General features: G+C 36.8%; 2 protein-coding genes across 5 annotated transcripts in view; one reads left to right on the top strand and one right to left on the bottom strand.

Moving 5' to 3' along the window:
- EPHA3 (EPH receptor A3) overlaps nt 1–18,088 on the top strand; it is a 329,015-nt gene that overhangs the window by 122,462 nt on the left and 188,465 nt on the right. The gene's annotated exons all lie outside the window — the stretch shown is intronic.
- On the bottom strand, nt 4,626–17,662 carry LOC144305088 (uncharacterized). The gene is made up of 3 exons (XM_077883767.1): nt 17,509–17,662; nt 16,182–16,957; nt 4,626–8,323 (listed from the first exon to the last, which is right to left on the bottom strand). The coding sequence occupies exons 1-2, from the start codon at nt 17,660–17,662 to the stop codon at nt 16,296–16,298; spliced, it is 816 nt and encodes a 271-aa protein (XP_077739893.1). The 3' UTR covers nt 4,626–8,323; nt 16,182–16,295.

Raw genomic sequence — 18,088 nt, 5'->3', positions numbered from 1 at the left:
GATGTATACCCCAAAAACCTCTTCTTTATGATCAGCAAGATATATTTTCATGAAGCACTGTTCAAGCCAAATAAGGGCTAGAAATAATCTAAATATCATTAAAAAGAGAGTGGGTGAATGAACTATAGTACAGTACCACAATGAAATATCATACCTCAATCCTTAATTTGGATTAAGGAAAAATAATGATACAAAATTGTGTATGAATCTTAGCAATATAATATTAAATGACAGGTAAGTCCTTAAAGTTGTTTCCATCATGATACCCCTTTTTTATAAAGTTAAAGTGAACTAAATTATTTAAAGTGCCACAAATATTTATGGAATCAAGATATGTATATATATCTCATATATATATGAGGAATCAATATTATGGTGAAAATATAGTTCAGAGTGTCAATTACACGAAGTGAAGGGCGAGAGGAATGAAATGGGGAAATAATATGGTTAGATGTTTGTAATTATCATCAAGTTCCTATTCTAGATGATTGATCTATACTTTTTACAGTAGTATAATAAAAAAATTGAATAAATTAAGGAGTGCATGGACACATGAATTAACAAATAAGGAAACAGATACATAAATATGTAAATGATGACTGTACATGAGCCAATTTTAAAAAGATTTTGTAAACCAAGGATTGTTGATTTAGTTCTATGAACTCAGTTATAATAAAAAGAAATAAGATAATATCCATAACTGTCATAAAATCTTATTTTTCGATGACATTTTTTCCCTAAGCTTTTCTGCCTATGATTACAATGAATTTGTATGAAAAGCTATTTGTTGGTGGGTGGTTAATGAATACCTTTGACCTGTTGTATTAAATCGTGATCAAGTTGTAGTTTGTAAAAGTATTTTAGAATAAAGAGGAGTTACTTTTTGAACTTAAAACTGTTCATTAGAAGAAAAGAACAAATGTCTCTCAGCATACTAACATCAAGCAATCAGAGCAGGGTTTTTCTGAGATACCTGAGGGAAGAGCAATGACAATATTCAGTATATTCTTTAAATAACTGGCATTTACTATTCATTAGTATATTGAGTGTTTTCTTACGTACCAAAAAGAAAAGTATTTTTTAAAGGGAGATAACTACACAACATGGGGTAGCCTGATCAAAATATGGGGCCAGTTTCTATTTAATTTGGCAGTTGGTACAACATTCTCTGCCAAAGAACCAACACACAGAATTTGGATAACAATCTCAATAAAAACAGGAGAGAATTGGAAAAGGAGAAAATTTTTCATTATGCTAGTGGTATGAAATCTTGCTGAGGCATGTGAACTCAGTTTTTAATTCATAGTTGCATTTTTTAAAGATCTTAATTTTATATTTGATATCTTCTGCTCTCCATCAGAACCACAGTTAAGCCAGTCTCATAATTATGAAACATTCTTCTTTAACCACAATTCTAATGTAAGAAATCTGTACTTGAACTTAACAACCCTCCGTTTAAGGAAGTATTTCATTTTACGGTTTGTTTAAATGTGGATAGTTGTCATTTATGGCAAGTTATCTGCAACCAGTATAGGTTTGGGAAAGCAGTGTTGCCCAGGAAAATTTGTGAAATTGTGGCCTAAAGTGTGAGTTGATCTTTCTTCCTTTACTGCATTGTTAACCTCAACAAATTACTTACTTCATTTCCACAACTTTAAATGCCAAGTACTTGTAAAATACTTGGCAAATATTTTGCAAGTTGCAAATATTTAAAATTAAATGACTTCATAAATGTTTGTAATAAACCACACTGTGGACTTGATTATATCTGAGAGGGAAAGAAAACTTTCTAAGGAGTTATTTGGTAGCCATGAATCTACCCTTTATTATTCTCAGAAACAGAAACCAATTGTATTCTGTCTCAAACAGCTAGGTTTATATTAGGTTAAAAAAAAAAATCCTACCCAGCATGGTATAAATACATCTTAAATTTGGCCACATTTCCTCGCTCAAGAATATGATGTAAGAAGTTACACAGTATGGTGGAATGATTGAACACCTTTAATCTTTGGTCTTTCTACTCTGTAGCTCAAAGTCAAAAAGAAAGCTCCCTATGATATATCTATAACCGTGTATGTTGCACTATGGAATATCAAAAGCAATCAGTCCTCACTCAAAGAGGATTGTACTGTTCAAAGTAAATGCTTTCTTACTATGAGTTTTATTCCTGAGACCAATTCAAGTAAATTGAGGATAAAGGAGCACAGAGGGATATTTTGCCAATGATTTCATTGCTTTCTGCATTTCAAAATACCAGTTTATAATTTAGATTATTATTCAGTCCAAACCACTGCACTCTTTTAGAGGATGCTGCTTTAAGGAAATTAAAGCCAAGCCAACAAAATAATAATAATAATAGTAATAGTAATTCTTACATTTTAGGAGTATTATATAGTTACAGATGGTGTCAGTTTTAAGACTCAAAGTCATTATTTGTACAGAATACAGGTTAATATGACAATAAAATGTTAGGTTCAAATAAAATAAATGGGAAATCACAGGAGCATTGTTTTTAATCAGCTAGTCTTTCTGAATCCAGAACCTGGGTTTAAGGATCTAAAGCACATAACAGACATTTATCACCACTACTCCTCTCTTTTGTGACCTTTAGAAAGGAGCATAATTCATCAAAAAATATTTTTCAATAATCTCTGCACAGGATAATTTTCCTTTTTTCCTGATCTCCACAGTGACAGATTGCAGAGGTTGAGCCTCTGTGACTCACACCACAGACAGTTTCATGTTTCAAGTGTGCTTTTCTGTCTCCCTGCCTGCCTTGATTTATACTCGTTGAGGTAGTGCAAAATTAAAAATTAATTAATTTGAGTGAATTGGTAATAAAGGGGACTGGAGTGGCCGTATTGAGATGCTAATAGGCCCATTCCAGTCCCTTTCTGGCCATCTGATCCTCTGGAATACCAACAGCTGCGCAGGCAGGACTGACAACCAAGCACATTCAAGAGGAAGGGTCAAGAGTTTGGCATCTAACCCCAGTGGGGCCAGAGCAGGGGCTGCACTTCCCAAGATTCTACTTCTGGGATGAAAGCAGGTCAATGATTGAAATAATATATTTGTATGGCATTTCTAGAGAATCTCTGTGTAGAGGCAGTGATACGATCTCAGGATGTCATTTTCTTTTTTTCTTTTTCTTTTTCTTTTCTTTTTTTTTTTTTTTTTTTTTTTTTTTGCGGGAAACAACTTCCTGAGATTTCTCTAAGGCTTCCAGTAATGATAATTCGTACTTCAGTGACCATTTTACTGGGAGGATGCATATTAATACAATTAAGAATTCTAGAAGGGGAAAAAAATAACTACTAGTATTTTGCAGTGCACATATTATTATATAAATATTCACACATGTTGGAAATATGGTTATAGGATATAGGATATATTTGTATCCTTCTAAGGAGGGGAATGCACCATTGAATAAGTGACATTTTGCAACACATTAATAAAAAAAGGTTCTCTGTCTTATGTGACTATCTAACTAAAGTCCCTAGGACAGAATGTTTTTATATCTACTACAGAATAAATGTATCACATATTGTTTTTTCCAATTATATGAATAGACCATGGTTATCTATGAGATATTTTCATTTAAACTCAGAATAGAATAAGGAAATAAATAAAACTATTCACATCTCATCTGTTTAATTATGTGTCTGATAAATGGTATAATAAATGGATAATTACATAATTACATGTCTGATAAATGGTAGAAAAATAACAGTAAAGTAATAGTAATTAATGACAATTGGTTGCCAATAAAAATAACACAGAGCAGCACTAATTAATATTATAAAGGTTGACAAGCTGATTTGAGACAGTTTCAATAATCACTATAGAGCAAGTTTTGAGAGCAGAACTTTAAAAGTGAAATGCTAAAGAAATGATTAAAGCAACACAGTGGTTCTTGAAAACTAAGCACATGGACAGCAAACAGAATCAAACCAAAACTTTTGTTTCTTCTACAAAAGACGTATTTCTTCCTTTAAAAAAAAAAAAACCTTTATTTTCTTGACAAATACATTATACACCTTATAGCTTCCTACAGTATAGGAATACAGTATCACCATTTTATTAATTTGAAATGGTCCAGTATCTATTCTGAACATTAAAAGACAAAAGCAAACAAACAAAAATAGTCATTGGATAAGAACCTGATTTTTTAATGTTTGTCTTACTTGATTTCTTCTTGTTTTCCCTCAGGGAGAATCAGGAAAAGGCGATCAACTATTTCACTCAAACCCAATTACCTCCATGTTTCTGGTGGGAATTTTCATACCGCATACTAATCAGTGAATCAGCCAGTCACTATTGACCTCCTGTAGCTAAATGTTTGGTAATTGAAAATTGATTGCCATTTGCCACTAACTCAGTGCATTCAGCTAAAATATACAACCATGGTGGTGATTTGCATGTATTTTAGCAATCCTGTTACTATTTTCATTGCATTAACAATGAAAGCTCTACTACAATTACTACTACCAACTAGTTAAACTCCCAGGACTACTAACACTTAGTATTTATTGTGTCCTTACTTTGTGCCAGGGATAGTTTCACCACTTTTTTATGTATTTATACATTTAATCCTCATAACAACCCTCTTTGCCAAGAATTATCAGTTTCTTCATTTTAAAAAAGAAGAAACCTAAGTGGCTTATCAGTCACTTGCTTTTTTTTTTTTAAACACCCTCTACATTGTTTTAATAGAATGTAGTTCATATTCTTTGTTTCTAATCTAAGTAGTTCATTATTTCTTGGAATACAAGTAAATAAAAATATGATGATATAATTCACTTTGAGTTTTTTTAATGAAAGTATAAGAGAAATATGTATCTCAAGAACAAAAACTAAATATTTCCCATAATTATTGAATAGTTCTTTTTTCTCTCCCTGAGATAAACAGATATTTATAATATCTGTTTATCCGGATATCCAACAGATATTATAAATCTCAAGTTTCAGGATCTTATTGATGGGGCGGTAAATAAAATTATACTTTGCTGCTTCAGAAAACAAGATTAAGTTGTCCTTTAGTGCGATAAAAGATGATTTCAAACCTAGGTTGATTCTTTTAAGGTGCTTTCCAATTGATGAGGATATATATGAAAGGAAATGCACAGTTGGCAGGGATGGGAATCCAGTGCAAAGTCTAAAGAGAAATGTATTTACCTAATTGCTACCAATGCTGCAATACGAGCTGATGATTTTTAAAGCAGTTTCACGTCAAGAACTATAATTCTACTGAGACAGCCATTCCTGCTACAGGCTAAAACCCATAGACTATTCCTGCTTAAAAAATAATAATTTTGTTAGGATCACATATTAATATTAATGTTTTAAATAAAGTAACTTAAGAATTGTTATAAAGTTCAATGTGAGAAACATTTTAATTGTGCATTGCAGTAAAATAGTTTAGTATTTCCTTTATGTTACATTATTGTAACATAAAAAAAAAATGCTATGTATTTGTAACATTATGTAACTTTGTTACATTATTGACACACAATAATGCTGAAAATAAATATTGGGAGAAATTTGCCCATGACGAGAGTTTTTAACTAAAATTATTAGGATGATTTCTAAGTCAGCCACACTGGCTTTTCTGGAATGTCCATTTCAAGGAAAGCTGGAAGAAATAACTTTATTATATTCTATGTTTACTTTGCTTGTGTGCTCATACTTTAATCAGACAAACTGGAATGTATGCTCATATTATAAGTTTAAATACTGTGATTTTCAAAATGGTCTAAGTTAATCACACGGATCATCGATTTTTATACACTCAATACATTTAAATGGTTCTTTTCAGTAAAAGGAAGATGAGAAGTTTAAAAAATACTTTATTCTTTGAGTCTTGAAACAAATATATATATATATATATATTTTTGTTCTATTTACAAAAGTACTAATTTAGTGGTTGTAAAGTTTGTATAAGTGTTTCCACAAATGCTAAGATTAGAAAAGAAGTAGAATAGAACATAGAAAGGTGTTTCAGATTATCTTAATTTCTTATGTTGACTTTACTCACCACGGTGCCAATATCAGTAACGGTGATGTTGCTATGTGACTTCATGAGTGGCTATCATGTCACAAGAACATCTCACTGACTACACAGTGCACAGCTGAATGATCCTGTTGGAAGTATTGGCTTCTTAATTTTTCCAAGCTCTTGCTACTGGGCTAAGCATTCGTTCTTGGAAATTAAGTAACACTTGTTCTTATGAAAATGCAGTTGAACCGATTGTTTTGGGCAAAGTTCAATTGCAGTTAACCCCCTAGATGAACTGTTACACTCCTATGACTTGCTGTCATTCAGGTTGGTCTGAATTATTAAAGAGAAATGCAGAAAGGGTAAACATGGTTGGATAGTCATGAAGAAACATTAAAAAAAAAAAACAGAATATCAATGTCCATCATGGTTTTAATTCACCTTCATTTCACTGTTTTTAAAAGATAAATAGCACAGATCATGCCAAACCTAGTAATAATTAGTACATACTTGGTCTTAAAAAAAAAAACAAAACTTGAAGTTTCATTAAAAATTCACACATCCTTTATGTCCTTATCCTGGAGATAAATTTAAAGCTATTATATTAATGCATTCTAGAGTATCCAGAGTATTCAGTTAATCCATGATTAACTGAATGATATTTGAAGGAAAGACAGTCGAAAAGGGTGTTTTATTTATCTTCTAAAGCATTTCATAGTTAATAATATTACAACATTATGCTATTTTCATATCTATTATATCATCAAACCTTATAAAATGGCTTTCTGTGTCTTGTAAATAAGATGATTGATTTTATAAATATTAAAGAGTAATATTTATACATAGCCAAGAGGTTATTTTACCTTGAAAAATAATGAAATGGAAAGGGATAGAAGAATTATAAAGTTCTTTATGTGGGTGGTTCCGGTGAGACAGAACAAATCTACAAATCTAGTTGACTCTCATAATTGTGCAAAATCCTACTGCAGTGGACGACTAATCTATAACACCTTTTCTGAAGTGTGAATTAAATATCATGTCCCAGGATCGTCTGGAGTCCACGTGGATGCCTGTGTGCATCATGGAACTGTCCGCCCAGCTGGCAGCTACTGTTATCAGAGTGCTAGCCTTGGCCGGTTAAATGGATTTTGCTTCAGGTTAAAAAGTCTTTAGGGAAGTGGGTCAAATTGTACAAGGACAGCTTTTCTAATTCTTTGCCTATGATGTAAAAGTAAGAGCATAATCGGGTTACTTAAAACCCTGCCATATACAAGATCATTTAGAAATACTAGAATGGGGAATCTCAGGAGAATAAATTAGACCCACAGTTGGATACTGGAAAAAGCCCTTTACTGAAAGAGTAGGCTCGAATCCCAGCTCCCCTTTACTGTTCTCTGATGCTGTGAGACTGGTATGCTCAATTTAAACCATAGAAAAACTGACTCTTTAAAGGAAACCCTTTAAGTCAGGGACATAACATTCACACAGGATGTGGAATTGTTAAAGTCATGCAATCTTCTGCATTTTAGACCATGTTGTTCTGAAGATTTTAACATGGCTGAGAAACATCAACTGAGCCAAAAGCCCCAATAAAAAACATCAACGCAAAACATAAACTTCCAATCTGTATTTTATAATGGGATAAAAAGTGTTTTAGATACTCAGAAGCTTAAAGAAATTCTCTCAGTAAATCATAAACTTTTGCAACTCATTTAGCTCCTATTATGAACTAATTATATGCTTTAATTTTTAGAAAGAGAATAAAGATATGAAGTTGAAATTTTGTATGAAACCCTTTATATTTTTGGAAGATGGAGTAGCATTTTGATGGCTCCGACATCCCTTTAATGTGATATAGGACATAGCTGTCCATACCCCAACCCGCTATTGAATAGATGTGGCCCCCTGCTGGCCTGATTCTTTGACTCTCCCGCTAGGTTGTGTCAAAGAGCTTGCTAGGGACACAATGAAGTTGCCATCATTTCCATGGGCTATGGCAGCTCAATTATTTTATGTGTGAATATACTGCATGACAATTGTCACCCTGCATGTTCCATGATACAGTGGACATACTTTCAATCACTTTTCTTTGACAGGAATTTGAATAGCATCTAAGAAAGTTAAATATGGGTTGTAATAAGAAGCATTCTGGACTTTTTCAAAATTCACAATGAACATTTTAATGATTTATTCATTTTGCCCCTTACTACCTCTGAAATCATCAGAAAGTAATGTCAGTTTAATGTTCTCTGGAAAAGTGGATTTTCTTGCTTGATGATGTCAAATTGAAGTTCTTGTCCGAGGACTTCTTACTGATGCTTTATATATCTGAGTTGGGGGGGGAGGGGGTGGGCGGGAGGGAGAGAGAGAGAGAAGTATATAAGGTATTTGTTGACTTAGTCTCTTAATAAAAATATTCAGCACCAACAACAATTCATTGAACATCTACTCTGCACCAGTACTTTTCTAGATATGGAGGATAATTGCAAATGTAAGTCCCAGTTATTTTTCCCAACAGTTCCCTGTTTAAGAGATAAACAATAGGAAGAAGTCCAGTCAAGGAAATGATTTCAAGGCAAGCAAGAGAGACTAATGGATATCAACCTTTAAGACTGGAGAAGACTCAGCCCAAGTTGTGGGGATAGAAGATGATTTTAAAGAGCAAATAAACTTAAGGTGGATCTTGAAGAATTATTGGGAGATAATTAGGCACATAAAAGGGGAAATGGATAAAGGAACCTGAAATAAGACAAAATATCATGACAGAATTTGGAAGGTAAGAAATAAGTAAGATGTAAGCAGGATGACAAATATTTTGGTGTTACTGAAACACAAGGGTGGTGGCAGGGATGGGAAGTATTACCTGAGAAACAGTCAGAGGACAAGTAATATAGCATCTCCTATACCATCCTAGCAACTTTTTGTAAATGTGCATCTGGGGAGGTGTTTTTGGTATGTGTGCGAAGGGTTAGCTTCGAATGTCTTGAAACAAACCATTGACATAGATAGATCTTGGCAATTAGACATAGAAAGATGGAGGCTGTTATCATTGTCACTTCAAGAAGTAGTGATGGCCTTTTCCTGAACCAGTTTTATCAAACTGAAGAAATGAACAGACCCCAAAAGTACATAGGATCTGAAATCCATGGAAGTAGGTTACCTAAGGGAGAGAGAAATCTGGGTGACCCTGTTTTCCGATAAGAAATAAGAAGGGTGGGGAAAACACAGGACTGTGAAAAAAAATGATGAGTTCAGTTTGGGGCACTTTGTCCTCAAAATCCTTGTGGGATGGACATCTAAGTATAACTAGTAAGCAAACTTAAAATTTGAGTTTAAATTTCATTGCTAAAGACATGATTGACATATTGATTTGTGAAATTTGTCAATAATAGGTACAGCTAAAGACCAAGAGGGTGGATGAGGTTGTCCACGGAGACTGAAAGCAAAGACAATGGTAACATGCAGAGCCTTGGGGAACAGATGCTTGAAGTCGTGCTCAAGCCTCTTGTGTCCACTGCCTATTGTTCACGGTACCTGGCTTTAATTTACCTTTTTTTACTTGGACATAATGATGTCTTCCCAATTAAAACAAAACACAAACACAAATACTTTCTCAATATATCTTCTCAAGTTTCCCAATTTATTTCCTTTCCTTAATCTAAACTAATATGGAAGTCTAATCATTTCCTTAATGAATTGTAGCATATGTTGTCTGTCCTTCTTTCATCATACAATCCCTGCCTTTTTTTTTTTTTTTTTTTTTTTTGCGTGTGGTACCACGTGGAAATGATGTGCTTAGAGTTCACAACGTGAGACTTCCAGGTTCCAAATTAATGACCTTCTTTCTCAATTCTCATCTTCCCTGATCTCTCTGAAGCAAGTGCTCTGTTGCTCACCAGACTCATTCTAGAAAGTCTGCCTTTCTACAGCTCTGTGATTTATCACCCCTGGTCCTTTCTAATCTCCACAATACGGATCTACATGGCTATTTTTCCCAATTTAAAACATGAACTTCCACTGCCAGTATTCTGTTCCCATTTTTATTTCCCTTTGGCCCTTTGACATAGAAATCTTTTAAATGTTGTTAGCAGTGGGAATTGCTTTTGGGTATAATAATAGATACCCCTGGTCGAACAAGCAGGAAAAAAAAAATCAGGAAAATGTATCTAACTTTACATGGCAGGAGGTGCAGAGATATGATGTGTTTCAGGATATATTGTTATCTGAAATCAAAAAATCCTAATGAACCCAGATTCTTTCTCTGTTCTGCCGTAATCCCTGCAGTTACATCACTGGAGGCTGGTCATAAGTTGGTGGTGGCCATTCCATTGTATCCAGAAAAGAGAATGTATTCCTAGGTTTTCTCTTACAAGAGGGGATATTTTTTTTTCCAATTTCTCTCAGCAGGCTTCATATCAGGTCTTAGATATTAGAATGAAGTCACATGCTCATTCACTGTCCTGACACAATCGCCCTCCATGGCTCAAGCTGTGGTGCCCTCAGCTTGCTCTGAGGGTCGCGGCTGCCAGGAGAGGAGGTGGGTCATGGATGCTGACGGCTGTGCTAGAGAATAAGGTGAGGAGAACTGTGGTCTAGCAACCAATCTTGTCCATTATAGTCCATTCTTGGCTGCCCAGTATTACCCATAATTTCCAATGTTTAATGTCCTTTTAGTTGAAGTCCTATATTTCTATTACTATATTTCTGAATGTGGTCAATTTCTGAATATCTTGAAACTGAGAAAGTTGATTTTATTCAAAACCAAAATCAGCATCCTGCCTACAAAATCAGCTCCCCTGAGCCACTTTCCTGCATTAGCAAAAGCTCCTTTGTTCCTTGTCTAGAACCAGAGAAGCTTTATGGATGTAACAACCCTCACACATTCACTCAGTTAATTCTTCTCTTACTATTTATTGATTAATTTGCATACTTTCTACATTGTTTTAGGACTTCAGTAATTCCCACATGTATTACCAAAGTATCACTAATTGTTGTTTTGGTTTAGTTTGGGTTTTGTTTTTGGTGTTTTTTGTTTGTCTCTCACGTCTCCCTACTTTTTTCTACCCTATGAAGAACTGCAAAATTAATTTCCCTAATTTGTTAGTCTAGTTATATTACTTCCTTAAGTCCTCACACTCTTCTACGGCATTCCAGATTCCTCTGCTACGCTTTCGAGAACCTAGTCTCAATGACCTAGTTCTTACTGCTGCCACTGATGACCTGTACTGACCCAATGCTTACACCAAACTAGAGTTTCCAGTGAGTTCCACCAACTGGACACACTAAGTACGTCATAGTGTACAGAAGGTCCCAAACTGTCTCATCATTGCCTGTTCCTCAGGCGCTCTTCTCTTACCCTCTTTCTCGGGATGGCTTCTAGATGTAAAAATACTACCATTTCCCTCAGTGTTCTGTATGAAGCCCCAACTGATTCCCTAAGGCAGTAAAATTTCTCCCAAGGAATGCTTAGTGATACTTTTCTGTGAGACTGCAAATTTAACAACCAAGATTGGTTGTGTTCATCTAAGTAAGTTCTACAGACCTTCTCACGAGGCTGCAGTTAGCAAGTGTTAGAATCAATCTTTCATGGAATTGGTAGAAACATTAGGTGTAGACTTAGTTGTTTGGGATCATGACGCAAAAAGGTCAGCCTTAACACTAAGCAGTTAGACATAAAGAATAATGTTTAATGATTTTGGTCTTGAAAATTTGAAAGTCTTCAGAAGTTTAGTGTCTAAAAGTTTGGTTTTGAGAAAAATCAATCAACTTTCTTAGTTTTAAAATAAAATTTACTGTCAGACTATTGGACCATACAGAATTTCTCTTGCCACACTCTTGTCAAGCGTTTGGGCTTCCTGTTTCTTGTTTTTTTGTTTTTTTTTTTTTCTTTTTTGCTAACAGGAAAAACAAGAAAAGATCAAAACAAACAAATCCTCTTGAATCAGAACCTGTGGAAACATGCTTCTTTTCAGGATTTTTAAAAAAAATGTTTCAAATAGATTATAGTTATTTCTTTAAAGAGGGAGCCTAATATAATAACCTATAGAAAGTGATAAATGTTTCAATCACAGTAACAATTCTAGGCTAAATTAATTTATCATATGTAAACATTAAAAATGACATACGAGAGTTGACTGAAATTTATAAGGCAGATTATGTGTTAGATATGTTTTTCATAATATCTCAGCCCTGAAGGTAGGTGATATAAATCTAATTAATAGGGTTAGAATCATAATTCAGAGACATTAAATAATTTCTCTAAGGTAATATAATCAGCAAAGGGTACAACTCTGATTCAAACACAAATCAATCTGATTACTGAGCTCATGCTCTCTCAACTCTCCCATAATTATAAAGATAAATATGTTAAACAATCAAATATAATTCACAATACTCAAATACCATTTTTATTTTAATAACAATTTAATTTTTTTGTCAATTTGTCTTCCATAGAGTAAGTCAATTGACATGCTTTCTTTACTCCATGATATTGTTGTATCTGGGTGAAATAATTCAAATAATTAACATGTTAGCCATATATTCTGTTTAATAGAAAAATATATTAGGTCATTGTATCATTCCAAGTAGCGTAGGATATCTCCATTTAAATATGTTATATATGTTCTTTGTTATGGAGAGCATTTTGTTTAGTCTTTTGAAATGAAGCATATGGATACAGGTAAAAATAATTATGGGATATACAGCTTATGCGAAAGAAAATCATGGATTATACTTTGAGTCTTAGTTTCTATAGATCTTCTATTTGGGAATAATATATTATAGAGCAAAAACATGTCATAGTTAGAGGAGCAGTTCTTTAAAAAGAAATATGAAATATTTGCAAAGTAAATGTGATTCCATATATTTCTCATACTGTACACCATTTCCAAATTTCCACATATGCTTGCCAAGAACAATGATAATTAATGTTTCGTTGAATTCTTTTAGAAATGTTGAATTCCAGGGCTGGTTTGGGCCATATTTAAACATATATTATGCTAGACTAAATTCCAGAACAAGAGAGAACACTTTATATTTTTGCTATATTCGTATCAAAAAAGAAAATCCTCAACTGAAATACAGATGCAAAATACATTTGGTTAAAAAAATTCATATCCCATTTGCCAGTTGATCCTTCAGCATTAAAAAGAAAATACATACTTTTTCAAAGTCCCTGAGAACTAGGAACATTGAACTTTTTGTCTATTCATATTTTACAGATATTGTTCAAGTTTGTAATGCCTTTACCTTGATAGATGTCAACAGCAAGTACAATATAGTTTGTAGAATATATACTGATTTATATTATATGTAATATATAAATATATATCTATATCTATATCTATCTATATATATCTTTTCCTTTAAGGTAATAGCATAAAACATCAATGTAGTTTAGGGAAGACGTTGATAGAATTTAGTTCTTCTAAATCATTTGCTTTAAACTGACTTTCCTTCTCCCTACCCCCGACTTCGTCGTTTCACCATTGCCAGATGTCATTTAGTTATTCCAGGCAATAGAAAAAGATTTATGCATTGACAAGTGGAGAGGTGAAACACTGGTTAAAAGAGTTCTGCAAATGATACTTCTGATCCCAGCAGGAGTTATAGGTTTACATTAAAAAAACCAAAGTTTTCCCTGTTAATAACTATAAATTATATGCTATAGTATTTTATCCCTTTTTTCTTTTTCCAATGGCTAAACTATACCCCACTCTAGGGACAAAATCCCTCAAGTACATGATGGAGACAGATACAATACACTTATATTTGAGGAACTCTTGGGGTTTTCTTTGAAAAGAGTGGATTTACAAAATTGAAAGATATATAAAATTCACACCCACACCATGCCCTCCTCCCTACCTCAAAGTTACACTTTCTCTCAAAACTATGCCTGGCTTAGGCCAGCCTTTAATCATTAAAACACTCCTCTGTTCTCTTAGTTTCTATGTAGACAAGTATTATGGTTTGAACTTTAAAGTGCATGCACATGTTTATTAGAAGGCTATACTCTCAAAGGGGATTGAGATCAATTGTCAATTCCTTGCAAAAACACAAACTTTAAGATACCATTCTAAATAAATAGGAATGATCTAGAGAGATGCCTAAGTCTGTAAATATTCTAAAACTCCAGCTTCATTTCATATTTGCATAAACATCAAATTTTGTCACTTAATGAGAAGCTTACGGCTAAAGATAAACTCAGTATTAAGAAAATCTGATTTGAAATCATAGTTTGTGGTAAATTTTGAAATAGAAAAAATAGGATGAGTTTTTTTTATATGTTTTGTTTCGTTCTTTTAACATAGCAAAAGGCCATGATATGGGGAACTCATGCTCTTACATTACTCATGCGCATACCTACTTCCTTTCCATATTCTAAATATACTATACATTTTAGTGGGAAAAAAATCAGAGAGCAAAAGAATGTTCAGCCTTCTTAATTAGAGCCCTCATAAATAATATCAAATATAGCCATTTGATTTGAAGATTGATCCTTACGATTTCATAGAAAACAATACAGGAAAATGATGAACAGTATTTCCACTTTTCTTTTAGTCTGTTGAATTCACTTTCCTCCACTCTGAAATATCCTTTTTGATTCACATTCAGACCCTGTGCTTAATAACAAGGTAAATTTCTATAAGCTCTTATTTAAAAGCTTTGGAAACATACCTTGGAATTTGTTTTCCATGTTAAAAAGTCATTGTCAGCAGATAATATATGCCTGAAATCATTCTTCTCTGCAGTTATCAAATGGAAAATAATTTTTATGTATTTAGTTTTGTGATTAATAATATTTCCTTGTTTGATGTTACATTCACCCCAAATAATAAGAGAGGCTACATAATGGGTAATATACTTACAATTGTGTGTAGAGTGAATCCTGAAATTTTTTGCTCAGTTTAAAATTTCCTATTCAAAGAGTATCAGCTCTATCTTGGTAAAGCAAGACTTTCTTAAGGACTGATGTATTGACAGCACATAATATTCTTTGGGTAATAATATTTGGGTTTGTTTATTTATTTATTTATTTATTTATTTAAATATTTATTTATTTATTTATGATAGAGAGAGAGAGAGAGAGGGGCAGAGACACAGGAGGAGGGAGAAGCAGGCTCCATGCCGGGAGCCTGACGCAGGACTCGATCCCGGGACTCCAGTATCGCACCCTGGGCCAAAGGCAGGCGCTAAACCGCTGAGCCACCCAGGGATCCCCTGGGTTTTTTTTTTTTTTAAAGATTTTATTGATTTACTCATGAGAGACAGACGGAGAGAGGCAGAGTCATAAGCAGAGGGAGAAGCAGGCTCCATCAGGGAGCCCGATGTGGGACTCGATCCCGGGACCCCAGGATCATGCCCTGGGCCAAAGGCGGTGCTAAACCCCTGAGCCACCCAGGGGTCCCCAAGGACTTATTCTTAAACCATCTTTCCAAGTGTGAATACCCCTGTTATCAATGTCCCTCACTTGCAATGGCCACAATAGCTGGAGACTCCAAAGCCAAGCAGAACTGATGAGAGATCTCAGTTCTGAACTAAAATTAAAGTTTTCCTATAGGGAAACTCAGTAACTGGAGTTGAAGTGGATTATTCTGTTACCTAAACATGGCAGGTGGTAGGAAGAGGATGACAGGAAAGGGGAGAGTCATCACTATCTTGTCACTAGCCTGGAATTGTTGAATAAATATCAGGTATAGTGGCCTTTAACAAGACTACTGCAAATGCTCCAAAGAACTTCCAATCCTCTCACTTTATTTGACTTACATTGTTGTTTTTTTTTTTTTTTTTCCAGTGTGGTTATCACTATCAACCTAGTGATCTTCTTAACGATTATGCTGATTGTCTCTCTGACTAGAAGGAAGAGTTGCATCAGATATTTACTTCGTTTTCGGATGATACTAAGTGGCTAGAAGAATGATTGGGGCATAGCACATATTCTTTTTTTTAATATTTTATTTTATTTTTTTTTTTTAATTTTATTTATGATAGTCACACACAGAGAGAGAGAGAGAGAGAGGCAGAGACACAGGCAGAGGGAGAAGCAGGCTCCATGCACCAGGAGCCCGATGTGGGATTCGATCCCGGGTCTCCAGGATCGCCCCTGGGCCAAAGGCAGGCGCCAAACCGCTGTGCCACCCAGGGATCCCCAAAGCACATACTCTTACTTAAGTGGTGAATTACCTACCAAATCTTGGATTTCAAGGATGGAAGGTCCCAGACTTAATGGTTCAACTTACTTTTCTTCGACTTCATGATGAGGGGAAAGGGATACGCATTTAATAGAAACTGTGCCTTGAAATTAAGAGTTTTGATCCATTTGCAGGGGAGCAGTGGTGCTGGGTGGTGGTGGGAGCTGGGCTCCCCTCCTCCAGGCGATCGGGGTGGGCCCAACGATGTCTGGGGGCCCGGGCGGTGCTCGGCCCTCGGTGGCACGGTCGGTGGTACGGTCAGTGACACAGTCGGTCCCACGGTCGGTGGTACAGTCGGTCGCACGGTCGGTGACACAGTCGGTGGCACGGTCGGTGACACGGTCGGTCGCACGGTCGGTGGCACGGTCGGTGACACAGTCGGTCGCACGGTCGGTGACACAGTCGGTCGCACGGTCGGTGGCACGGTCGGTGACACAGTCGGTCGCACGGTCAGTGGAACGGCCAGTCGCACGGTCTGTGGCATGGTCGGTCGCAAGGTCGGTCGCACGGTGGGTCGCACGGTCGGCTTCAGACGGGTGCTGTCGCCGCTGGAGGCTGTGGCCTGAGGCCCTGCTCCCGTGGTTTGGGCCCCAAGCGCGTTCTGACTCCTCTTTTGCGCGGCTGGCGCTTGATGGGGATGTGGCGCCCGCCCCCAGGGAGGGCGGCCTACGGGGCTGCGGGGCCGGGACCACGCCGGGCTTCAGGGAGACACGGCTCCCGAGCGCTCCGGGCCCGCGTGGACCGCAGCTCCGACGGGCCGAGGCAGCGTGTGCTCCGGCTCACGGCTCCGGTGCTGTAGACGGAACCGACCCACTTCCTGCTCGGCTCTGCCCTGCTCGCGGTGAGAACCCCCGAGGGCGGGGTGCCCAGCAGGCCGCGGCGGCCCTGCCCGGTCTCCCGTGGGCGCGGGGCGCGGGCGGCCTCTGGGAGGCTGTGCTGCCCGCTCGGCGCATGCGTTCCCTACGCCTGTCTTTCTTTCTTTCTTTTTTCTTTCTTCTTTCTTTCTCTTTCTTTCTTTCTTTTTCTTTCTTTCTTTCTTTCTCTTTCTTTATTTTTCTTTCTCTTTCTTTTTTCCTTCTTCTTTCTTTCCTTTTTTCTTTCTTTTTCTTTCTTTTCTTTTCTTTTCTTTTCTCTCTTCTCTTCTCTTCTCTTCTCTTCTCTCTCTTCTCTTCTCTTCTCTCTTCTCCTTTCTCTTCTCTTTTCTTCTCTCTTGACTTTATTTCTTCCCCAGACACGCAGCGAGAGGCAGGCACAGGCGGAGGGAGACGCGGGCCGGATCCCGGGCCCGGGTGGCGCCCTGGACCACAGGCGGGGCTCCAGCACCCAGCCCGGGCGCCCCCGCCCGTCCTCGCCGCAGCTCCAGTCCACGAGGCGGCCGCCGGCTGGGCGCTGCTCCCTCCGCCGCCGTCAGCGTCCACGAGGCCGGCGCGGGTGATGGCCCGGGAGGCTGTCGGTGCTGGTGGTTCTCAGACTCCATCCTCAAGGCCCGGGCGCACGCTCCGCTGTCAAAATCTCTCAAAGATGGCCTTACACTTCCTGATTTCAGGCTTACCTGATTTCGTTATGTTAGTTTAGCATTTGCTCGGCCCTTCCCCTCGCCAGTTTGGAAACGTGATGTGCTGCGCAGGGATGTCACACGTCAGCGTTTCCCAACATCGCGGGCCTCCTGCCCCTCTTCTATGTTCTGCTCCTTCTACTACTTCAGCCTCCAGGTAAAAGCCACTCGCTCAGGGGGCCGCGCCCTGATCGCTCGATTGAACATATACGTATTGTTCTTCTCCGTGACCACACCCTACATAGAACTTACTATTTTATATGAATTTTTAAACTGTGTGGATCGTTTCTTTCCCACTAACCTGCATGCACTTGGCACAAGGTTTATATATGGCAGGTGGTCAAAATA

This window comes from Canis aureus, chromosome 35 (assembly GCF_053574225.1).
Source record: "Canis aureus isolate CA01 chromosome 35, VMU_Caureus_v.1.0, whole genome shotgun sequence".
Taxonomy (NCBI): Eukaryota; Metazoa; Chordata; class Mammalia; order Carnivora; family Canidae; genus Canis; species Canis aureus.
Note: the sequence above shows the minus strand (reverse complement) of the source record. Positions and strands in the feature narration are given on the sequence as shown.

Excerpts from the sequence above, each read along its gene's own strand:
- LOC144305088 (XM_077883767.1), bottom strand. The coding sequence starts at position 17,662 with ATGGAGTCTGAGAACCACCAGCACCGACAGCCTCCCGGGCCATCACCC. Across the intron at positions 16,958-17,508 it reads GGCGGGGGCGCCCGGGCTGG|CACACGCTGCCTCGGCCCGT; the intron begins GTGCTGGAGCCC and ends CGTGAGCCGGAG.